This window comes from Arachis ipaensis, chromosome B10 (assembly GCF_059453495.1).
Source record: "Arachis ipaensis isolate K30076 ecotype BB chromosome B10, ASM5945349v1, whole genome shotgun sequence".
Lineage (NCBI taxonomy): Eukaryota > Viridiplantae > Streptophyta > Magnoliopsida > Fabales > Fabaceae > Arachis > Arachis ipaensis.
In genome coordinates this window covers 139,416,770-139,442,031 of record NC_142435.1, presented here as the reverse complement: position 1 = coordinate 139,442,031, position 25,262 = coordinate 139,416,770, and the positions used below count along the sequence as shown (strand labels likewise).

General features: G+C 38.3%; 2 protein-coding genes across 2 annotated transcripts; both read left to right on the top strand.

Moving 5' to 3' along the window:
• Positions 1-6,522: 6,522 nt before the first annotated feature.
• On the top strand, positions 6,523-8,516 carry LOC148581900 (uncharacterized). Its single transcript, XM_088495417.1, has 4 exons — positions 6,523-6,613; positions 6,695-6,821; positions 6,898-7,043; positions 8,491-8,516. Exons 1-4 carry the CDS (start codon positions 6,523-6,525, stop codon positions 8,514-8,516), a joined length of 390 nt encoding a protein of 129 aa, XP_088351543.1.
• A 12,317-nt stretch (positions 8,517-20,833) lies between these two features.
• On the top strand, positions 20,834-25,262 carry LOC148581899 (uncharacterized). The gene is made up of 2 exons (XM_088501776.1): positions 20,834-21,362; positions 25,237-25,262. Exons 1-2 carry the CDS (start codon positions 20,834-20,836, stop codon positions 25,260-25,262), a joined length of 555 nt encoding a protein of 184 aa, XP_088357902.1.

Genomic DNA, 25,262 nt, shown 5'->3' with positions numbered 1-25,262 from the left:
ATGAGACTTGGGAGGATGAACCTCCATTGCTCATCAAAGAACTGGATGACTTGACTAGGCAGAAACTACCTCTGAAGAGACAAAACCCTGGAAAATTCTTAATCCCTTGTACCATAGGCACCATGACCTTTGAGAAGGCTCTGTGTGACCTGGGGTCAAGTATAAACCTTATGCCTCTCTCTGTAATGGAGAAGCTAGGGATCATTGAGGTACAAGCTGCTAGAATCTCACTAGAGATGGCAGACAATTCAAAGAAACAAGCTTATGGACTTGTAGAGGATGTCTTGGTAAAGGTTGAAGGCCAGTACATCCCTGCTGACTTCATAATCCTAGAGACTGGGAAGTGTATGGATGAATCCATCATCCTTGGCAGACTCTTCCTAGCCACAGCAAAAGCTGTAGTTGATGTTGACAGAGGAGAATTGATCATTCAAGTGAATGAAGACTCCCTTGTGTTTAAAGCTCAAGGATATCCCTCTGTAACCATGGAGAGGAAGCATGAAGAGCTTCTCTCAATACAGAGTCAAACAGAGCCCCCACAGTCAAACTCTAAGTTTGGTGTTGGGAGGCCACAACCAAACTTTAAGTTTGGTGTTGAACCCCCACATTCAAACTATAAGTTTGGTGTTGGGAGGTTCCAACATTGCTCTGAACATCTGTGAGGCTCCATGAGAGTCCACTGTCAAGCTATTGACATTAAAGAAGCGCTTGTTGGGAGGCAACCCAATCTTTAATTATCTATGTTAAATTTCTATTTTCTTTTGTTATTTTATGTTTTCTGTAGGTCGATGATCATGTGAAGTCACAAAAACAATTGAAAAAGCAAAAACAGACTGAAAAACAGAATGAAAAATAGAACACCCTGGAGGAGAAACTTACTGGCGTTTAAACGCCAGTAAGGGTAGCAGAATGGGCGTTAAACGCCCAGTCTGGCACCATTCTGGGCGTTTAACGCCAGAAATGGGCACCAGACTGGCGTTTAACGCCAGGAATGGGCAAAAAGCTGGCGTTAAACGCCAGAAATGAGCAGCAGCCTGGCGTTTAATGCCAGGATTGGCAGAAAGGGGCATTTTTGCACGCCACTTGGTGCAGGGATGAGATATCATTGACACCTTAGGATCTGTGGACTCCACAGGATCCCCACCTACCCCACCTCTCTCTCTCTTCTTCACCCATTCACCAATCACCTCAATACCTCTTCCCCAAAAACCCCTCACCTATCAAATCCCACCATTCTCTTCACCACTCACATCCATCCTTCATAAAACCCCACCTACCTCACCATTCAAATTCAAACCACTTTCGCTCCCAAACCCACCCATAATGGCTGAACCTTACCCCCCTCTCCACTCCTATATAAACCCATCTTCACTCCTTTATTTTCACACAACATAAACACCACTTCTCCTCCTTGGCCGAAACACTAAGCCCCTCCATCTCCTCTATTTCTTCTTCTTCTACTCTCTTCTTTCTTCTTTTGCTCGAGGATGAGAAAACCTTCTAAGTTTGGTGTAGTAAAAGCTAAAGCTTTTTGTTTTTCCACAACCATTTATGGCACCAAAGGCCGGAGAAACCTCTAGAAAGAAAAAGGGAAGGCAAAAGCTTCCACCTCCGAGTCATGGGAGATGGAGAGATTCCTCTCAAGGGTGCATCAAGACCACTTCTATGAAGTTATGGCCAAGAAGAAGGTGATCCCTGAGGTCTCTTTTAAGCTCAAAAAGGGCGAATATCCGGAGATCCGACATGAGATCCGAAGAAGAGGTTGGGAAGTTCTCACCAACCCCATTCAACAAGTCAGAATCTTAATGGTTCAAGAGTTCTATGCCAATGCATGGATCACCAAGAACCATGATCAAAGTGTGAACCCAGACCCTAAGAATTGGCTTACAATGGTCCGAGGGAAATGCTTAGACTTTAGTCCAGAAAATGTAAGGTTGGCATTCAATTTGCCTATGATGCAAGGAGATGCACACCCATACACTAGAAGGGTCAACTTTGATCAAAGGTTGGACCAAGTCCTCATGGACATCTGTGAAGAGGGCGCTCAATGGAAGAGAGATTCAAGAGGGAAGCCGGTTCAACTAAGAAGGCATGACCTCAAGCCCGTAGCTAGGGGATGGTTGGAGTTCATCCAATGCTCAATCATTCCTACTAGCAACCGATCTGAAGTTACTATAGACCGGGCTACCATGATTCATAGTATCATGATTAGAGAGGAAGTAGAAGTTCATGAGGTTATATCCCAAGAACTCTACAAGGTAGCGGACAAGTCCTCTACTATAGCAAGGTTAGCCTTCCCTCACCTCATTTGTCACCTCTGCAATTCAGCTGGAATTGACATAGAAGAAGACATCCTCATTGATGAGGACAAGCCCATCACTAAGAAAAGAATGGAGCAAACAAGAGATCCCACTCATGGACAAGAGCATGAGGAAACTCCTCATCATGAAATCCCTGAAACACCTCAAGGGATGTATTTTCCTCCACAAAACTATTGGGAGCAAATCAACACCTCTCTAGGAGAATTAAGTTCCAACATGGGACAACTAAGGGTGGAGCACCAAGAGCATTCCATCCTCCTCCATGAAATTGGAGAAGACCAAAGAACCATGAGAAAGGAGCAACAAAAGCAAGGAAGAGACATTGAGGAGCTCAAGCACTCCATAAGATCTTCAAGAGGAAGAACAAGCCGCCATCATTATGGTGGACCCGTTCTTTAATCTCCTTGTTCTTTATTTTCTATTTTTCGAATTTTTATGCTTTATGTTTATTTATGTTTGTGTCTTTATTACATGATCACTAGTGTCTAAGTGTCTATGCCTTAAAGATATGAAAATGAATCCATCACCTTTCTTAAATGGAAAATGTTTTTAATTGAAAAAGAAAAAGAAGTGCATGAATTTCAAATTTTATAACAGATTAATTATTTTGATGTGGTGGCAATACTTTTGTCTTTCTGAATGAATGCTTGAACAATGCATATTTTTTAATTTGATTGTTCATGAATGTTAAAATTGTTGGCTCTTGAAAGAATGATGGAAAAAGGAGAAATGTTATTAGATAATCTGAAAAATCATAAAATTGATTCTTGAAGCAAGAAAAAGCAGTGAAAAGCTTGCAAAAAAAAAAAAAAGGGATATATGCAGAAAAAAAGGGAGAAAAGAAAAAAAGAAAGAAAAAGAAAAAGCAAGCAGAAAAAGCCAATAGCCCTTTAAACCAAAAGGCAAGGGTAAAATAAAAGGGATCCAAGGCTTTGAGCATCAGTGGATAGGAGGCCCCACAGGAATAAAATCCTGGCCTAAGCGGCTAAACCAAGCTGTCCCTAACCATGTGCTTATGGCGTGAAGGTGTCAAGTGAAAACTTGAGACTGAGCGGTTAAAGTCGTGGTCCAATGCAAAAAGAGTGTGCTTAAGAGCTCTAGACACCTCTAATTGGAGACTCTAGCAAAGCTGAGTCACAATCTGAAAAGGTTCACCCAGTTATGTGTCTGTGGCATTTATGTATCCGGTGGTAATACTGGAAAACAAAATGCTTTGGGTCACGGCCAAGACTCATAAAGTAGCTGTGTTCAAGAATCAACATACCTAACTAGGAGAATCAATAACACTATCTAGATTCTGAGTTCCTATAGAAGCCAATCATGCTTGATACGGATGTACAACTTAGAGCTCTTTGTGGTTTTAAGAGTAAAAGGGGGATGGTTAGTGGTTGGCAACATAATCCTAGGTTCGTTATGGTTGGATGTTCAAGGTCTAAGTGCAATGGTTAGTATAGTTCTCAATTGATTGGGTCTAGGAAGTTTTTGGGATACTTCATTGAGAATTTGGATTGCTTGCCACCGATTGGAACAATGATGATCCACTTAAAGACAGGTGTAGAAACAAGATTTGGGATCCCGACATACAAGAGGATCAACTTTGGGAGCTCAAAGCTTCTGAAGAACTTTATCTAGGCTTGGTAAATTCACTTGGGAATGTTGGACCTTATTGGAAGTCCAAGCGTTGGTGGAAGTTTCAAGATGAGTTAAAGCACAAGCCACCATGACAAGGAGCTCACCAAATGTCCAACTTAAGGACTTTAACTAAAAGTGCTAGGTGGGAGACACCCCACCATGGTAAATTCTTTCTCTTTTCTCTTTTATTTATATTGGTAATAAGTTAAATTTTCATTTTTAGTTAGGTTTATTTAGTTTACATTGTGATTTCGCTTGTTTATTAATGTTTGACATTACTTTGGTAGTCTGTTAATAAAAAAAAAGGCTACTACGTGTGCGCTTGACTGACGCGTATGCGTCAATGCCAAAATTTGGTTCGTGCCCAAACCGTGCTGAAATGGCGCGACAGCGCAGCCTGAATAGAGAGTTGTGCCAGGACCACGCTGGTGGGGTGCTAGAGGCATAGCCCAACCCACGCGTGCGTGTCACTGACGCGTACGCGTCAATTGCGTTTTTTACCATCCACTCATAGGCGTCGACGACGCGTGCACGTCGACGATAAAATTTTGATGGTCCAGTACTTAAACCCAAGTGTTGGGAATAAGGAGTATGACCACAATCCAATCAATCATGTGTCAAATAATTTGTTATTATTATTATTATATTAAAATGTTAATATAATAAGGTCCTTGATTAAATTTAGAGATTTATCATTGTGATAGTGATCATAATATTGAGAGATAAATCTTTTATAATTTAATCTAAATTGTTCTTGGTCATAGGATTATTAAAAAGGACATTAATAATCCAGAAAGATCAATATATATATATATATATATATAATGGTCTTCATTGGATGAAGATTAATAGATCTCATTTATTAAATTATATATATAGATGGTGCATATAGAGATATGACCATTGAACTGACTCACTTTGAGAATTCCTAATGGTTATAATTACCGTATATTTGTCAATAGGATATTCTCAAGATGAACATAGTAATAGAGTTTCCTTTGACCTGCGACTGTCATAGTAATTAACATGTATTTATTATACTTTGATTCCGGACACCTAATACCCTAGGGTGCTAGTTGAATGGATATTGGGTATGATTTAAATACTTGTAGAATTAATGATTAGTCAATAAGAAATCCGTCAACTCTCGATAAAGAGTTTGAGCTCTATGATTATAATGACTGAGATGAATAAAACCTTGGCCAAGGGGATTGAATGAATGAAGAAATGAGTTTCTTAAGTCATTCAGAGTTCATTATAATAATGGTAACAAGTTAGAGTTTGACAATTAAACCATACTCTAAGGGTTAACCTGTAAGACCCAAGAATTTTGAAAAGTTTTATTTTAAATCAATCTCAAATCATGTATTTATTTATAGTTTTAATTTTAGAAATTATTCTTATTAAAGATAATAAGAATTTTATATGATTTGATTTTAGATGATTTATATTTATATCATTTAATACTTTAAGTTAAAGATAAAGAAAATTAATTATATTATATTTAATCCTTTAATTAGAATATTTCATCGAAATTAATTTGTAAATTTATGATTAAATAATATTTTCTTTAAAGATGATTTTGTTGAATTAAAAATTACTTTTTGATTTTCAATTACTCCTAATTTTAGTGAAATGATTAAACTACCCTAACCCTAATTCCCAAATTGGAAACTCTAATTCTAAATCCCTAATTAGAAACCCAATTTCCCTTTCCCAGCCGCCATTACCCCTTTCCCTTTCTGAAACACCAACACAGCCTCACCTTCTCTAATTGTAACAAACACACACGCACACTGAGGGAACGAGAACTAGAGAGAAATAGATCAAAGAGAAGAGGGAGTTCGAGAGAGAAGGAGCACGCCGGTGGAGGGAGGAGCTCGCACCATCCTCGTGAACCACCGCTGCCTCGCGCCGTGAATCTCGTCGCCCCTACAGCAGCTGTCTGTGCCGTCGTCCTTGCCATGAAGCCAGCGCCGCCGAGCCAAGCGCTGTCGCGTCACTGCGACTGTGCCGTCACGGATGAGGAGGGAGGCGACAGAGAGAGACAGAGAGAGAGAGAGAGTCTGCGGTGGAGAAGAGAAAGCGCGCTCGCAAGGGATTCGAAGCTGCGCTCCGCCGCTGTGCTGCGCGAGGTCGCCGCCGTCGCCTCAAGGCTCACCATCGCCATCCTCGGCGGGTGCCTTTGCTGCCGCCGGTGGAGACAAATCTGCCGCTGGTCTGAGCTAAGAAGAAACGCATGGGGAGGTGGTGAACGAAGCCATCGCAGGAACCGCCGTCTAGAAAGGGTTCAGGTCGCCATTGATGGGGCTAGCCGGAACTGTTCCGAGGTCTTTGTCGTTGATTTTGATTTTGTTCTGTTTCGGTTGAAGCCGTTGCTGCCTCTAGTCGCTGGAAAATCACCACTACTCCTTCTGCCCCGCCCCTGTTTCGTTAGGGTTTGCTGCTTTTCATGGTGAGACTGAACTTGTTTTGCCTCCTTTACCATGTCATTTGGTCTTAGTTTCACCTAATATCCACTTCATGTTAATTTTAATTTGTCAAAATAAATTGTTACTATTCGGTGTTGATGTTGCTGCTGTTATTACTGCTAGTTCTAATGCCATTGCTGCTGTTGCTGTTAATTTGGAATAAGTGGGTTTGTCGCCTTTGCCTTCTTGGTAACCGTTTTTACTTCCAGAACTTTTGAAATCAATATTCCAATATAAGTTATTAGAGGCTCTGAGCTGTTGGTATTGTAGGGTTGAGTTCGGATGATTTTATATCAAAGTTAAGGTTGCTGTTGGACCATCGGAGTTTCTGGCCGCTATCGGAGCTGCCACCGGGTCAGCTCAGGATTGCGGCTGTTCCATTTTACTCTTACTGTAGGTATTTCCTATTGCGAACCCTGGTCGTTAGCTTTCTGTTATGTGTTATTAAGGTTTTTGCGATATTTATGTTTTAGGATTGAGTTGTCGGGATTGCCTGTTGCAATTAAAACCGTTTATGCTATTATGGAAGTGAGCAGACCTGCGATTGAAGCTGCAGTTTATTTCGGGCGGAGAGGAATGATTCTTGTGACGCCTTTAATTTATGGGTTCAACTTCCGAGGTAGGGATTTTCTTAAAATTCATTTTATCTTACAGAGTTGTTATAAATAGATATTAATGTGAGAAACATATGTCTGTGATTATGATTGTCTTATAAATGTGGTTGTTTGTTGGACTGAATGACTGATTGCTTGATTGCTTGAGTAGTTGTGATTGCTGAAAAGAAATTGGTTTGAAAGGTTGTTTAGTTGATTATTATGAAAAGTGGCTTTCTTGGTTTTGAAGTTGTTTTTGAGAATGTAAACGAATCGGCTTTGGAAATGATTTGAAATATGAAAATGAATTAATTTTAGAAACGGTTTAATTTTGAGTTAGTCTGACTTTATAAATGATTTAGTATTTGAGCTGGTTTGATTTTAAAAAGAGATTTATTATTGGCATTGATTCGCTTTGAAAATAATTTGATATTAGAATTGGTTGAATTTTGGAAGATGATTAAGATTTGGAAATGGTTGAGAAAAGGTTTGAGAAATGTTTGGATGGAACCCGAAAAGGGTGGCAGAATCCGAGTTTTAGAGGAGATGCTGCCGAAATTTTATAAAATTGGAAGTTGTTTGAAGTAATTGTTTAAAAAGATTTAATTCTTAAACGTTATATGTTTAAGATTGATTTATTTAGAAAAGAAAGAATTATGTTTTGGTTTGAGATTGTTGATTAACGGAAAGAAGGATGATGAGGATTGATTTGAAATATGATTTTTGAATGAATTTGGAAATGGGATATGGATTGACGAATGATGATGATATTGAGAATGGCTTAGATATTGATGAATGATGAATGAATTATTTATGTGGCTTATGAATTTGAAATGTCTGAGATACGAGGTTCCCTGGATTAAGTGCCGTGGCTTGCCACCACGTGTACCAGGTTGAAAACTCGATACTCTGTTGACCCTACGACGTAAGTGTGACCGGACACTATATAAATTCCCGGGAATGTTACCCCCATTGAGCAATATTGATTATTTGAGAAAAAGCTATGCATAGACTCTTGGGGATGCACGTCGGGGGATAGTCTAAGGACAATTCAGACTTGTCGGGTTGGCTGGATAACCGACAGATGAGCCTCATCAGCCATAGAACAGGCATGCATCATATGCATTTGTATGCTTTGCTTGGGTTTGAACTTGTTTTGGTTTGCCTAATTGCTAAACTATTCTTAACTGCTACTTGAACTATTTGCTGTAACTGCTACCTACTTGTGCTTTCCTTGTCTGTCTTGCCTGTGTTTGTCCTGGCGTGCTATATTTGAATGAACTTTGGTGCTGAGTTAAAGATTGTATTGTTTGATTGCGTGGTTGGTTTCTGATTGAGATTTTCTTATAAGAAAGGAAATGTTTTGGATTTCTGAAAGATTGAACATTATTTCTTTGAAAAGGTTTTGAACGATTACCTATTGGTTTTTAAAAGATTCATAAGGCAATGATAATCACTGAGTTTAAAAAACAGTTTTCTTATTAAATATCTTCTTATGACAACTTTGAAACTCCGTGGTGAGACCGTGTGGTTAGGTTCTCACCCCTCTACAGTTTTACCTTTTCAGGAACCGGATGAAGAAGCATTAAGAAGAGTTATACTGCGTTTGGTTTATATGCTGTTGTATTAATTATATTATTTTCTTCCCTCGTCTTTGTTATTACAAGTTTGTAAGAGGGATAGGAATTATATGTTTTATATGTATAATATATTGAATTATTAGGTAAGGAGTCTTGTATATGAATCTATGCCTGTTTGTATTTTTCTTAAGATAAAATATTTATTTCTAGTTTTTTTTCAAAGAAATCAGCGATACAGTGTTGAGTCATAGGCTCCTATTTTAATATTTAGTATGTAAAATAGTCGTAATACTCCTTGCTATCAGAGTGCGCAGCCGAAAGCGTGACTTCTGATAGTGAGGGTGTTACATTATGGTATCAGAGTGGTCTTTTCTGTAGAGCCTTGGGAATGGACAGATTATGCTTCAATTGCATACTCTGAGAGTCTGTCATGTAGTAGGTCTTGTTTGAATAACGAGAATTAGAGCTTTATGCACATGACAGTCTATTGATTAATGCCATTAGTCTTGCATTGCATAATTCCTGGTATTAAGTTTGGCCAGCTTAACGCTAGTGAATTATGTATATGCAAGCATTAATGGGTTATCATAGACGATATGCGAGTCATAGATAACGCGAGTCGCAGGTTTTGGGAACATTAGGAGTTAATTCTTGAGGTTATTCGGTTAGGTGTCTTGAACTCTGCAAATATCACGTATCTTATTCCTGTTTTGTATGCTCTAAGGTTCTTATCTGCGATACGTTTCTTGAAAAGTGATCAGATTATCTTCTAATCCTACTCTCTTGCTCACGTACGCTCTTGTTTGATCCTGACTGCATATGCCTGTTTAAAACCTTTGGCATATTTACCTTCTTTATTTAGGCACTTCCTCTTGAATCATGTACTCTTTGATATACATTAGAATCTGTTTTGATGCAGTACACCTTTTTAAGTTCATATTTTGAGTCCTTTGTAAACAAATTGTAACTTAGTTTTCTTCTTATTTGACGATAATTACAGCCATTCTTTAAATCTTAACAAAACCGCTTTTGATTTGAAATATACAATCGCTTTTAATTTGATATATACTTCTTTATATAAATGTTGAAAGTTCTTATACAGTTTAAAACTAATTGTTTCTAATATCTCGCCTGTTTCTCCACTGATTTATGGAAATGTATATATACTTTAAATACAATTTGATTTTCTAACAATTTTATTAGAGTTTTTATAAATATCCCTATTTGATTATATATTTAGATATTTTTCAAAGAAAGGTTTTTATCTCTTTCCAGTTGGTTTTTGTTTGGTAAACTTCACCTATTTTATTTTTAATTTAAATTTGGTTTAGCATACTACATTGTTTATGCAATTGTTGTTCTTTTAGAAAAAAAAAATGTTGGACTTATGTCTTTCTTCTTGTGAGTAGACCAATTTCTTCCTCAAGCTTTTCATTTATGAGAATGTCATATTTGATTCTGTTTTTAATTACTCTCTTACTTTTTTTTAAACATCATCATTAGTCTTAGTTTTCCATTTCTTGTGAATCTCATGCTCATCCGAGTCAACCTGAATTCGTTTCCATCTAATGAACCATTTGTCCTTTTATTTATCTTTCTTTAGTCAAAGATTATTTCTTGAGAATTTTCTATTGATTAAGTTGTCTTTCCTGGCGCGTTTTGTATTTCTTTGGACCAATTGAAAACTTATTTGATAATCCATGCTTAGTGAGTTCTTGTTCGAATTCCCTTGATTTAAAGATTCTTTCTTCCATGGGCTGATTTCCTTTTAAGCGCATCGTAACTTTCTTAAATGATTTTCTTGCGAGGTGGTTATTTCAAGTATACTTTTAAAATTTTGTTTTGGACCATTTTGACGAAGATTTGAGTTCTTTTGAAGAAATTTAAGTTTTGAATCAACTTTTTAAATTGCTGAGTTCCTTTTTAAGCTTTTCGTTTCTATGAATGACATGCTTTATGAATCCTAATTGAAATCCTTTGATTTAAGTTCCTTTCTTAAAATGAGTTAGTTTCCTTTTTAGCATATCTTAATATTATTGAACATCCTTATAAAGTTGTGACTTCAAGTATATTACTGGAGTTTTGTTTTAAACCTTTTTAAAACAAGTTTTGATTTATTCTTATGCAAAGTTATCCCTGACTTTAAACTGCCTTACTTGAGCAGTGCCTCTCTTTGATGTGATTTGAACTTATTTTGGGGCAATATAACCATCTATTGAAGTTTTAACAAAATCACTTTCAATTCAGCCTACACTCCTTTACCTTATACTCTGAAAATTTCTGTATGTGATTTAAACCTGTTCGATTGTAATGCATTATCTTTTCTTTTATGAGTAAAACTTTATGACAGATTTTCTTCCAACAAGATTGTAGTTTTCATACATGCTTGAAAAAGAAGAGAAAATACAATTTTGTTCTTAGCCAAATTAATCTTTCCATTTACAAAATTTGTGTAATCTATTTCCACTTGAAATTTGTATTGAAATAATGCCACATTTATGCTTTTATTAATCTTTTGAAGGATGTTTGTTACCCATTTTCTCTTTTAGAACATGAAATGATTTCCCTTTAAGTTTTCTATTCTTTTATGAATAATGCATTCGAAAATATTTTTAAACCATACTCTTGAGTTCTATAAACTTTGTCTTTGGTTTGGATATTCTTCTTCTGTAAACCTCCTATTTTTTATTCAGCTTGAATTCGTTTCAAAATACTGTGTTATTTTTCATCTTATTGGTCCTATCGAATCCCTTCGACTCGAGAGTTACCCTTAAAGTTATCAGTTGATTCTCTTTCTAGCATTCTTCATTACTTGCTTATTCTTGTCTACTTGTGATTTCAACAATTTTTTTTCAAATTCTCGCGAATACGGTCCTTGCCGCTTTCCTTTCTTTTCTAAGGTCTATTATCCTTCTGAGTATACTCGAGATTAGTTTTGGTATCTTATGGGACTGTTGGACTTAGTAAACGACACATTAATTCTTTAGGATACGTTTGGTGGACGCAAAAGGTGAAACTCATAAATGTACGACATCATTGGGAATTGTGGAACCTTGTTTTACGTGACATAGTTCTATTGATGTGGAATTCATGACCAGTAATAAGGTTTGCAAAGTGTTTAACGAAGTTAAGAACCGTCAGATCAGTTGCCCAATGAAATACGGTTGAAAATGGTGGAGATAAGTTATGTTGAAATTTGAATAGTTGAGTCTTTGCAGTTGGTATGAGATTAGTATCCGGACGTTGAACACATCATTTTAACCCCGGCTTGTTTTATACCCTTTTGCCGCCTTGCTTTACCATCACACGTTTGAAATATTTAATTTTGTGCATCAAGCTTATCTTGTAACTTTGTTTCACATCATACTTATACCCTTTATATTTTTATGCCATATGAAAATTCTGGTATTTGAAACTATATAAATATATATATTGTGAACTTTTTGCCTTTTCTTTAAATAAGTTCAAGAGTGAAGTAATATGAAATCTCTTTTATTTTGTATCAATTTTTGAGGATGAAAATTTTTATAAGGTGGATAGGATGTAAGACCCAAGAATTTTGAAAAGTTTTATTTTAAATCAATCTCAAATCATGTATTTATTTATAGTTTTAATTTCAGAAATTATTCTTATTAAAAATAATAAGAATTTTATATGATTTGATTTTAGATGATTTATATTTATATCATTTAATACTTTAAGTTAAAGATAAAGAAAATTAATTATATTATATCTAATCCTTTAATTAGAATATTTCATCGAAATTAATTTGTAAATTTATGATTAAATAATATTTTCTTTAAAGATGATTTTGTTGAATTAAAAATTGGTTTTTGATTTTCAATTACTCCTAATTTTAGTGAAATGATTGAACTACCCTAACCCTAATTCTAAATCCCTAATTAGAAACCCAATTTCCCTTTCCCAGCCGCCATTACCCCTTTCCCTTTCTGAAACACCAACACAGCCTCACCTTCTCTCAATGTAACAAACACACATGCACACCGAGGGAACGAGAACCAGAGAGAAATAGATCAAAGAGAAGAGGGAGTCCGAGAGAGAAGGAGCGCGCCGGTGGAGGGAGGAGCTCGCGCCATCCTCGTGAACCGCCGTTGCCTCGCGCCGAGAATCCCGTCGCCCCTACAGCAGCTGTCCGCGCCGTCGTCCTTGCCACGAAGCCAGCGCCGCCGAGCCAAGCGCTGTCGCGTCACTGCGACTGTGCCGTCACGGATGAGGAGGGAGGCGACAGAGAGAGAGAGAGAGAGAGAGAGAGAGAGAGAGTCCGCGATGGAGAAGAGAAAGCGCGCTCGCGAGGGATTCGAAGCTGCGCTCCGCCGCTGTGCTGCGTGAGGTCGCCGCCGTCGCCTCAAGGCTCGCCATCATCATCCTCGGCGGGTGCCCTTGCTGCCGCTGGTGGAGACAAATCTGCCGCTGGTCTGAGCTAAGAAGAAATGCATGGGGAGGTGGTGAACGAAGCCATCGCAGGAACCACCGTCTAGAAAGGGTTCAGGTCGCTATTGATGGGGCTAGCCGGAATTGTTTCGAGGTCTTTGTCGTTGATTTTGATTTTGTTCTGTTTCGGTTGAAGCCCTTGCTGCCTCTAGTCGCTGGAAAATTACCACTACTCCTTCTGCCCCGCCCCTGTTTCGTTAGGGTTTGCTGCTTTTCATGGTGAGATTGAACTTGTTTTGCCTCCTTCACCATGTCAGTTGGTCTTAGTTTCACCTAATATCCACTTCATGTTAATTTTAATTTGTCAAAATAAATTGTTACTATTCGGTGTTGATGTTGCTGCTGTTATTACTGCTGGTTCTAATGCCATTGCTGCTGTTGCTGTTAATTTGGAATAAGTGGGTTTGTCGCCTTTACCTTCTTGGTAAGCGTTTTTACTTCCAGAACCTTTGAAATCGATATTCCAATATAAGTTATTAGAGGCTCTGAGCTGTTGGTATTGTAGGGTTGAGTTCGGATGATTTTATATCAAAGTTAAAGTTGCTGTTGGACCATCGAAGTTTCTGGCCGCTGTCGGAGCTGCCACCGGGCCAGCTCGGGATTGCGGCTGTTCCATTTTACTCTTATTGTAGGTATATCCTATTGCGAACCCTCGTCGTTAGTTTTCTGTTATGTGTTATTAAGGTTTTTGCGATATTTATGTTTTAGGATTGAGTTGTCGGGATTGCCTGTTGCAATTAAAACCGTTTCTGCCATTGTGGAAGTGAGCAGACCTGTGATTGAAGCTGCAGTTTATTTCGGGCGGAGAGGAATGATTCTTGTGACGCCTTTAATTTATGGGTTCTGTAAACCCCGGTTAAATTAGTAGATAATTAGTTAATAAATTAGTTTTTAATAAGGAGGATTAGAAATGTGAATATTATATTAAATTAGGATAGAGCTCATCGAAACGAGAATTTTGACAACAATTTCGAAGAAAACGGTCCAAAATTGGACCGAACGGGCCGAACCGATTGAACCGGACCCGAACCGGGCTATCGGTCCAACCGGACCAGCCTTTTTAAGTGAACCCAAGCCTTCATCCCCCTCATTTCAACGTAAACGAAGCTGAAAGCTTCCAGGGAAATGAAGAACGAAACATTCCCGTAAACCCTCACGTAAATTTCCAACTCCCGTAACTTCTCCGTCCGAGCTCCGATCGCCACACCGTTTGCGGCCACGCGTTCACCGCGTCGAGCTCTACGTTTCTACTGGAACAATTTCATAGGTAACTTGATATTCCACTTCAGCCTCTCATTTCCCCCAATTTTCGAATTTTAAGTGGGAATGTTGAATTTCTTTGATTTTTGATGTTTTAGGATCCAATTAGCTTGAGAAAAACGTTCACTCTTGCTTATGTGAAGCTTGGGTAAGGTGAGGATACGATAATTCTATTTTATTTTCATTGAATTTGAGCTTTGAGTATTAAATTGGATATATATGTGTTATGAATGTGTACTAGGTTGTGAATAAATAATTGGAGCTTGAAATTGTGAATACTGGAACTTGGAGGAAGCGGATTAGTTGAATTTTGAGGGGCTGTCTTGGTTTTGAATAAATAGCTTTGGTCGTTACGTGGGAATCGGCTAAGGTATGGTTTAGGTTTCTTGCATTTAATATATAATGTTCTGTGAAAACTTAGGCTAGATGACCATAGGATAAGTTGGAATGCAGGTGTATGTTTAATATTTAGTAATTTGTCGATGAATATAATTGGTTGAAGTTTATTGGATAATTAGTTATTAATTTTGGATGGTGAATGTTGTTATGTTAATTTGGAGAGAATTATAGTTGAATGTTATTGTTGATGAACATGGTTGGTTTGGTGCTTGTTGATTAATTAATGATTCGGTGAATTATTGATTTGAGGTATTTTGTGTTAAAAGCATAGGATTTGTGAACTATGATTCTTAGTTGAATTTTGGTTGTTGGATTTGAATATTGTATGAGTTTAATTGTTGATATGAGGTAGATTTATTGTGGTGATTGTTATGATGATAAGGAAGGGTATGTTGAATTGAAAAGAAAGCAGGTTTGGACCCGAAAAAGGTGGCAAAATCTGAGTTTTAGAGGAGATGCTGCCGAAATTTTATAAAAATTAGAGATTTTATTTATATGATTATTTAAAAAGATTTAGATTCAAAGGTTATATGGTTTGATTTTGAGTTATTAAGAAAATGAGCATGTTTTAAGTTTAGTTCATTTAGAAAAGAATGAATTATGTTTTGAATTGGAACTATTGATGGACGAAATGGGAGGTGTGATAATGAAGGATATGGATTGAATATGATTGATGTATGATGATGAATGAGATGCGATTGAGAATGATGTGGATGTTGATGAATTATAATTGAATTATTTATATGGCTTATGAATTTGAATAATCTGAGATACGAGATTCCCTGGATTAAGTGCTGTGGCTTGCCACCACGTGTACCAGGTTGAAAACTCGATACTCTGTTGACCCTACAATGTAAGTGTGTGACCGGGCACTATATAAATTTCCGGGAATGTTACCCCCATTGAGTATTATTGATTATTTGAGAAAAAAACTATGCATAGACTCTTGGAGATGCACGTTGGGGGACAGTCTAAGTACAATTCAGACTTGTCGGGTTGGCTGGATAACCGACAGATGAGCCTCATCAGCCATAGGACAGGCATGCATCATCTGCATATTACTTGAATTACTTGCTTGTACATTAATTGGGTGTGCCTATATGTTCTTGCCATGTTAAATGTGTATTTGTTACCTGCAGTAACTGTAACCTTCCTGTGCTTGCTTTTATCTGTTTATTTGTCTGTGAAAACGCATGATGGAATTGGAGGTATGGAGGAATGGTAGTATGGGACTTAGATTTTAAGGTTAAGTTAAGTTAGGTTTAAATGTTCTTAGAAAACCACCTTTTATGGCTTCTATTTAATACTTTAAGCTCTATTATCTGAGTGTCGGCATTCTAGGATTGCCTCTGGCATTCCCAGGACCTTATATATTATGTGTGTGGCACCTTTACCATACTGAGAACCTCTGGTTCTCATTCCATACTATGTTGTTGTTTTTCAGATGCAGGTCGAGAGGCATCTCGTTAGGCGTCTGGACTCTTGAAGCGGAGTGGTTACATAGTTATTTTGTTATGCTATGATGTATATATATATGTACTTGGTTTTCTCTCCGCATAACTTGTTATTTTGATCCTCTTAGAGGTTTATGGAGAGGTAGGATTGTGTATATGTACTTTTGGGTTTTGGATATGTATGTACATATATGTAAATATTCTCCGGCCAGTCTTGACTTCGCAGGCTGAGTTAGGAGCTTGTTATTTTGTATCTTTGGCACTCTATTCCCACTTCTGTTATCTTATGTTTAATAGTTATGATTTTCTTAGCTCGCAAGTTAACTCATTCCTTGAGCGTTGCGCTTTTATCTTGAAATTCTTATTTCCCCTATTTTTCAAGGCTCCTAGCATATTATAATTCTTCTTCTATTATATGTACTCATTTTATTTTAGAGGTCGTAATATCACACCACCTTCGTTTTACGACTTAAGCATAAAGCTTAGTGTGGTAGGGTGTTACATTATGGTATCAGAGCGGTTCGTTCCTATAGAGCCTGAAAGACGGACTGATTGTGCTTCTGTGCATTCTCTGTATATGTGTTTATGTGCTATTAGGATATCTGATTGATATATATGGCATAAACGTTTGTGAGCATGCATTTGGAACTTAAAGCATTAGACCTGCGATATTGAGACTGATCAACTTAATATCACTTGTTTGGTGTGTATAGGGACCAGATGTCGACTCGCGAACGCGGTCGCGGGCGAGGTAGAGGTAGGACAGGCACCGTTACTCCTGCTCCCATAGAGACTGATCCAGTAGACTTTATGGCTGCCCTGAGAAATATGGCTGCAGCTATGCAGGCAACAGCGGAGGCATTGGGTAATCAGATAAATCAGGGTAATCATGGGAATAATAATGATGAGGATGGTCCTATGACACTTGCTACATTTCTGAATGTTCATCCTCCGACTTTTAGAGGAACCTCAAATCCCACTGATGTAGATAACTGGATTCAGGCTATGGAAAGGGCGTTGCAGGCCCAACAGGTTCCTGAAGAGCAATGGGTTAAATTTGGAACTTATCAGCTGCAAGGTGAAGCTCAGTATTGGTGGCAGGGAACACGACGTATTATGCAGCCTGATGGTGCTGTAATTCCTTGGGAGGTTTTTCGAACAGAATTCTATAAGAAATACTTTTCTAATTCAGCCAGAAATACCAAGGAACTTGAATTAATGCAGTTAAAGCAGGGACAGATGACTGTTGCTGAGTATACCAGTAAATTTGAGGAGTTATGTCGCTTTTCTCGTATCTGTCAAGGTGCGCCTGAAGATTTTGCTGAATGGAAGTGTATTAAATATGAGGGAGGTCTTCGGAGCGATATTCTGAGCTTCGTTGCCCCAATGGAGATCAGGGTATTTTCTGAATTGGTGAATAAGAGTAGGGTGGCTGAGGATTGTGTGAGGAAGGCGGCAGCAGAGAAAGGGAGTTTGAGGATGCCTTTTCAGAGGCCTTCAGGGAGGAACTTTGCTCCGAGAGGTAGAAACTTCAAGCGTGGAGGCTTTGTTCCGCAGCAGAATCAGGGTCAAGGTAATTACAGAAGGCCGAATACCAATGCTAGTCAAGAAAAAAGGTTTGGGAAGCAGCCACAGCAAGATCTGAATTGTCAGAAGTGTGAAAGGTATCATCCTGGAGTTCCGTGCAGATTCGGACTTGGAGTATGCTATTCTTGTGGACAGCCCGGGCATATGGCCACCAATTGCCCGGAGAAGAAGAAGTATGAGACTGGTAGGGTGCAGCAGCCAGGGAGAGTATACACCACTTCTACCATAGGTGCTGAGGGATCTGAGACACTGATTAGAGGTAATTGTGAAATGGCTGGTAAAATCTTAAATGCTTTATTTGATTCAGGAGCAAGTCATTCATTTATTGCATTTGAAAAGGCCCATAAATTAGGATTGAGAATGGTGGTTTTAGGTTATGATTTGAAAGTATATAATGCTACTCATGAAGCTATGGTGACTAGGATAGGATGTCCACAAGTTCCCTTTCGAGTACAACAGCGTGAATTTGTGCATGATTTGATTTGTTTGCCTATGACTGGTCTTGATCTCATCTTGGGGTTGGATTGGTTATCCAAGAATCATGTTTTGCTTGATTGTTCTGAGAAGTCAGTACAGTTTATGCCGGAAGGGTCTGAAGCACCGGTTGTGGTGAATAGTTACTATTTGAATTCTATGATAGTAAACTGTTCTGGAACTGAATGTCAGGGTATTATGTTATTAACTGCGGGAGTATCAGGTGATGATCAGAGTTTAGAGCAGATTCCCGTTGTATGTGAATTTCCAGATGTGTTTCCGGATGATATTAATGAATTCCCACCTAACCGAGAAGTTGAATTTGCAATTGAGTTGGTACCTGGATCCGGTCCAATTTCAATTACTCCTTATAGGATGTCGCCTTTAGAAATGGCTGAACTGAAGGCTCAGCTGGAAGATCTGTTGGGTAAGCATTTTATCCGACCAAGTGTTTCTCCGTGGGGAGCGCCAGTGTTACTGGTAAAGAAGAAGGATGGGAGTATGCAGCTGTGTGTCGATTATCGACAATTGAATAAGATCACTGTGAAGAATAAATATCCATTGCCTAGAATCGATGATCTAATGGATCAGTTACAGGGTGCCGGTGTGTTTTCTAAGATCGACCTGTGATCCGGGTATCATCAGATAAGGGTTAGAGATGAGGATATTTCGAAAACTGCTTTCAGAACGCGTTATGGTCATTATGAGTATACAGTGATGTCTTTTGGGTTAACTAATTCCCCGACAGTATTTATGGATTATATGAACAGGATTTTTCGACCGTATCTGGACAAGTTTGTTATTGTCTTCATTGATGACATTCTTGTTTATACTAAGACTGAAGAGGAGCATGCTGATCACTTGCGAACTGTGCTGCAAATTCTGAGAGATAGGAAGTTATATGCTAAGTTATCTAAATGTGAGTTCTAGAAGAGTGAAGTGAAGTTTCTCGGCCACGTGGTGAGTAAGCAGGGGATAGCTGTGGATCCTGCTAAGGTGGAAGCAGTGATGAATTGGGAGCGACCAACTTTAGTGACAGAGATCAGGAGTTTCTTAGGTTTGGCGGGGTATTATCGCAGATTCATTAAGGGATTTTCACAACTCGCCTTACCTTTAACTAAATTGACTAGGAAGGATACGCCTTTTATCTGGACTCCGGAATGTGAAGAGAGTTTCCAAGCATTGAAGCACAGGTTGACTACTGCACCTGTATTGGTATTACCTGAACCAAGTGAACCGTTTGAAGTGTATTGTGATGCATCACTAAAGGGTCTAGGGTGCGTTCTGATGCAGCACCAGAAAGTTGTAGCATACGCCTCACGGCAGTTAAGGCGGCATGAGATGAACTACCGGACACATGATTTAGAACTTGCTGCTGTTGTGTTTGCTTTAAAGATTTGGAGGCATTATCTCTATGGTGTTAAGTTTCATGTTTTCTCAGACCATAAGAGTTTGAAGTATCTTTTTGAGCAGAAAGAATTGAATATGCGTCAGAGGAGATGGATGGAGCTTCTGAAAGATTATGATTTTGAATTGAATTATCATCCAGGAAAAGCGAACGTTGTGGCGGACGCCTTGAGTCAAAAATCTTTATATGTAGCTTGGATGATGCTACGGGAAGAAGAATTACTAAAGGCATTTCAAGGTTTGAATTTGGGAATTAGAGAAGAATCTGGAATCCTGTGTTTGAGTCAGTTGCAAATTTCTAGTGATTTTAAATCAGAACTTCTGAAGGCTCATCGAGACAGTGAAGCATTACGTAAGGTATTACCAACAGTTGAACAAGGAAAACAGTGGAGAGTGTCAGAAGGACAGGATGGTTTGTGGAGGTTCAAGAACCGGATTATTGTGCCTAATGTTGGAGACCTGCGACAAAGTATCTTGAAGGAAGCTCATAAGAGCGGGTTTTCAATTCACCCAGGGAGCACTAAAATGTATCAGGATCTGAAAGCAATGTTCTGGTGGCCAGGTATGAAGAATGATGTGGCATTGCATGTATCTAAATGTTTAACGTGTCAGAAGGTTAAGATTGAGCATCAGAGACCATCAGGGACCCTTCAGCCTTTGGAGATTCCACAATGGAAATGGGAGAGTATTGCAATGGATTTTGTGATAGGTTTGCCTAGAACCCGGTCTGGTTGTGACGCTATTTGGGTGGTTGTGGATCGACTGACAAAATCAGCTCACTTTCTTCCTATCCGAATAAGTTGTACAATGGAAGAATTAGCTCGAATGTATATTAAAGAGATTGTCAGGTTGCATGGTGTGCCTTCTACTATCATATCTGACAGAGATCCTCGTTTCACAGCAAGGTTCTGGGGAGCTTTTCAGCGTGCATTTGGGACTCAGTTAAGCTTGAGTACTGCGTATCACCCTCAGACAGATGGTCAGTCAGAAAGAACTATTCAGACCTTGGAGGATATGCTAAGGGCTTGTGTTTTGGACCAGCCAGTGAGTTGGGATCGGTATATGCCATTAGTAGAGTTTGCTTATAATAATAGCTATCATGCGAGCATCGGAATGGCTCCGTATGAGGCTCTGTATGGCAGGAAATGTCAGTCTCCACTACGTTGGTATGAAACTGGAGAAAGGAGTTTATTAGGGCCTGAAATGATAGCTGAAACGACTGAGCAGATAAAGAAGTTTCGTAGTCGAATGCTTATAGCCCAAAGCCGCCAGAAGAGCTATGCTGATCAGAGGCGAAAGCCTTTGGAATTCGAAGAAGGAGAACATGTCTTTCTGAAAGTTACACCAACCACTGGCATGGGAAGAGCTATTAAGACCAAGAAACTGAATCCCCGTTATATTGGACCGTTTGAGATTCTGAAGAGAATTGGACCATTGGCTTATAGAATTGCCTTACCGTCGTACCTTTCGAATTTGCACGATGTATTTCATGTATCACAGCTTCGAAAGTATACCCCTGATGCAAGTCATGTTCTAGAACCAGAACCAATCCAAGTGAGAGAAGATCTAACACTCCCAGTAATTCCGGTGAGGATTGATGACACCAGTGTTAAACGATTACGAGGAAGGGAAGTATCATTGGTAAAAGTAGCTTGGAGACGAGCTGGTATCGAGGAACATACTTGGGAACTCGAATCAGATATGCGAAAGGACTATCCACATCTCTTTTCAGGTAACTAGATTTGAATTTTGAGGGCAAAATTCTTTATTACGTGGGTAGGATGTAAACCCCGGTTAAATTAGTAGATAATTAGTTAATAAATTAGTTTTTAATAAAGAGGATTAGAAATGTGAATATTATATTAAATTAGGATAGAGCTCATCGAAACGAGAATTTTGACACCAATTTCGAAGAAAACGGTCCAAAATTGGACCGAACGGACCGAACCGGTTGAACCGGACCCGAACCGGGCTATCGGTCCAACCGGACCAGCCTTTTTAAGTGAACCCAAGCCTTCATCCCCCTCATTTCAATGTAAACGAAGCTGAAAGCTTCCAGGGAAATGAAGAACGAAACATTCCCGTAAACCCTCACGTAAATTTCCAACTCCCGTAACTTCTCCGTCCGAGCTCCGATCGCCGCACCGTTTGCGGCCACGCGTTCACCGCGTCGAGCTCTACGTTTCTACTGGAACAATTTCATAGGTAACTTGATATTCCACTTCAGCCTCTCATTTCCCCCAATTTTCGAATTTTAAGTGGGAATGTTGAATTTCTTTGATTTTTGATGTTTTAGGATCCAATTAGCTTGAGAAAAACGTTCACTCTTGCTTATGTGAAGCTTGGGTAAGGTGAGGATACGATAATTCTATTTTATTTTCATTGAATTTGAGCTTTGAGTATTAAATTGGATATATATGTGTTATGAATGTGTACTAGGTTGTGAATAAATAATTGGAGCTTGAAATTGTGAATACTGGAACTTGGAGGAAGCGGATTAGTTGAATTTTGAGGGGCTGTCTTGGTTTTGAATAAATAGCTTTGGTCGTTACGTGGGAATCGGCTAAGGTATGGTTTAGGTTTCTTGCATTTAATATATAATGTTCTGTGAAAACTTAGGCTAGATGACCATAGGATAAGTTGGAATGCAGGTGTATGTTTAATATTTAGTAATTTGTCGATGAATATAATTGGTTGAAGTTTATTGGATAATTAGTTATTAATTTTGGATGGTGAATGTTGTTATGTTAATTTGGAGAGAATTATAGTTGAATGTTATTGTTGATGAACATGGTTGGTTTGGTGCTTGTTGATTAATTAATGATTCGGTGAATTATTGATTTGAGGCATTTTGTGTTAAAAGCATAGGATTTGTGAACTATGATTCTTAGTTGAATTTTGGTTGTTGGATTTGAATATTGTATGAGTTTAATTGTTGATATGAGGTAGATTTATTGTGGTGATTGTTATGATGATAAGGAAGGGTATGTTGAATTGAAAAGAAAGCAGGTTTGGACCCGAAAAGGGTGGCAAAATCCGAGTTTTAGAGGAGATGCTTGACAAACCCCATTTGTAGGGTTTATCTTGTATTGATTTTTGGGGATTTTATCAACTTTTACCCACATTTATTCAATGAAATAGCATGGTTTTATAACTTCTCCCTTAATTGTGCTTAAGAGTGAAAACATGCTTTTTAGGTCTTAAAATAGCTAAATTTAATTCACCTTGATTCCATTAGATGCCTTGATATGTTTGCTAAGTGATTTCAGATTTAGAAGGCAAAGATTGGATCAAGGGAATGAAGAAAGAAGCATGAAAAGGTGGAGAACTCATGAAGAAATGAAAGAACCGGAAAGCTGTCAAGCCGACCTCTTCACACTTAATCGGCCATAACTTGAGCTACAGAGGTCCAAATGATGCGGTTCCAGTTGGGTTAGAAAGCTAACATCCGGGGCTTCGAAAAGATATAAGTTTGCCATAGTTGCTACACGTATGGTGGCGCGCACGCGCAAAGTACGCGCACGCGCCGTTGCTGCCACCTAGTTCACTTAAAGCAAAACGTGGCCAACGAATTCTAAAGCCTTGTGGGCCCAATCCAACTCATTTCTGATGCTATTTAACCCAAGGAGTGAAGAGGGAAACATATGTTAGTTACCAATTAGTTTAGTTTAGCTTTGTAGTTAGTTTCTAGAGAGAGAAGCTCTCCCTTCTCTCTAGAATTAGGATTAGGAATTAGGGTTAGATTAGGATCTCATAGTTCTAGGTTTAATTCAAGTCTCCTTCTACTTCTACCTTCAATTGATGATTGCTACACTTTGGTTCTTCTCTCTATCCCTATTCTTTTGTTGTAATTTCTCTTATTTTGTTTCTAGGTTTTGTAATTGAGATACTCTTGTTCTCTCTATTTTCTTTCAATAATGCAATTTGAGGTAATTCATGATAATTGTGATTTCCTTGATTGTTGTTGTTAATTCTTCACATTCAATTGTAGTTAGAATTCATTCTTATTGTGATTGACTATACTTTTCTTTTGTGCCTTCCAAGTGTTTGATTAAATGCTTGGAAGAATGTTAGACTAGAATTTTATGTTCTTGGCTTGAGAAGGTAACTTAGGATTTCTTGAGTCACTAGTGTCCAATTGATTGATAGTTGATAGCCATTAACTCTAGCCTTCATTAATCCAATTAGTGGAAAGCTAGGACTTATGGACTAGGATTGATATAACTCACTTGACTTTCCTTTGTTAATCGATTTAAGGATGACTAAGTGGGATTAATCCTTGCAACTACCATACTTGTGGCTAGTGATAATGATGAAGATCCTTGACAACCAAACCTTGCCAAGACCATTTTGTGAATAAAGTTTTCCTACCATTTACTATTCACATTCCTCATCCAAAACCCCAAAATAAACAAGTCCATAACCAATAACAAGAACACTACCCTGCAAGTCCTTTGAGAGACGACCCGAGGTTTAAATACTTCGGTTTATAGAATTTAGGGGTTTGTACTTGTGACAAACAAATTTTTGCATGAAAGGATTATTGTTGGTTTGGAGACTATACTTCAACGAGATTTTATTTGTGAAATTCTAAACCGTCAAAAATCCGTTCGTCAATGTTGCCGAAATTTTATAAAAATTAGAGATTTTGTTTATATGATTATTTAAAAAGATTTAGATTCAAAGGTTATATGGTTTGATTTTGAGTTATTAAGAAAATGAGCATGTTTTAAGTTTAGTTCATTTAGAAAAGAATGAATTATGTTTTGAATTGGAACTATTGATGGACGGAATGGGAGGTGTGATAATGAAGGATATGGATTGAATATGATTGATGTATGATGATGAATGAGATGCGATTGAGAATGATGTGGATGTTGATGAATTATAATTGAATTATTTATATGGCTTATGAATTTGAATAATCTGAGATACGAGATTCCCTGGATTAAGTGCCGTGGCTTGCCACCACGTGTACCAGGTTGAAAACTCGATACTCTGTTGACCCTACGACGTAAGTGTGTGACCGGGCACTATATAAATTCCCGGGAATGTTACCCCCATTGAGTATTATTGATTATTTGAGAAAAAAAACTATGCATAGACTCTTGGGGATGCACGTCAGGGGACAGTCTAAGTACAATTCAGACTTGTCGGGTTGGCTGGATAACCGACAGATGAGCCTCATCAGCCATAGGACAGGCATGCATCATCTGCATATTACTTGAATTACTTGCTTGTACATTAATTGGGTGTGCCTATATGTTCTTGCCATGTTAAATGTGTATTTGTTACCTGCAGTAACTGTAACCTTCCTGTGCTTGCTTTTATCTGTTTATTTGTCTGTAAAAACGCATGATGGAATTGGAGGTATGGAGGAATGGTAGTATGGGACTTAGATTTTAAGGTTAAGTTAAGTTAGGTTTAAATGTTCTTAGAAAACCACCTTTTATGGCTTCTGTTTAATACTTTAAGCTCTATTATCTGAGTGTCGGCGTTCTAGGATTGCCTCTGGCATTCCCAGGACCTTATATATTATGTGTGTGGCACCTTTACCATATAGAGAACCTCCGGTTCTCATTCCATACTATGTTGTTGTTTTTCAGATGCAGGTCGAGAGGCATCTCGTTAG

Excerpts from the sequence above, each read along its gene's own strand:
- LOC148581899 (XM_088501776.1), top strand. The coding sequence starts at position 20,834 with ATGATAGCTGAAACGACTGAGCAGATAAAGAAGTTTCGTAGTCGAATG. Across the intron at positions 21,363-25,236 it reads CTATCCACATCTCTTTTCAG|ATGCAGGTCGAGAGGCATCT; the intron begins GTAACTAGATTT and ends GTTGTTTTTCAG.
- LOC148581900 (XM_088495417.1), top strand. The coding sequence starts at position 6,523 with ATGTTGCTGCTGTTATTACTGCTAGTTCTAATGCCATTGCTGCTGTTG. Across the intron at positions 6,822-6,897 it reads CCATTTTACTCTTACTGTAG|GATTGAGTTGTCGGGATTGC; the intron begins GTATTTCCTATT and ends TTTATGTTTTAG. Across the intron at positions 7,044-8,490 it reads TTATGGGTTCAACTTCCGAG|TTTTCTTATTAAATATCTTC; the intron begins GTAGGGATTTTC and ends TTTAAAAAACAG.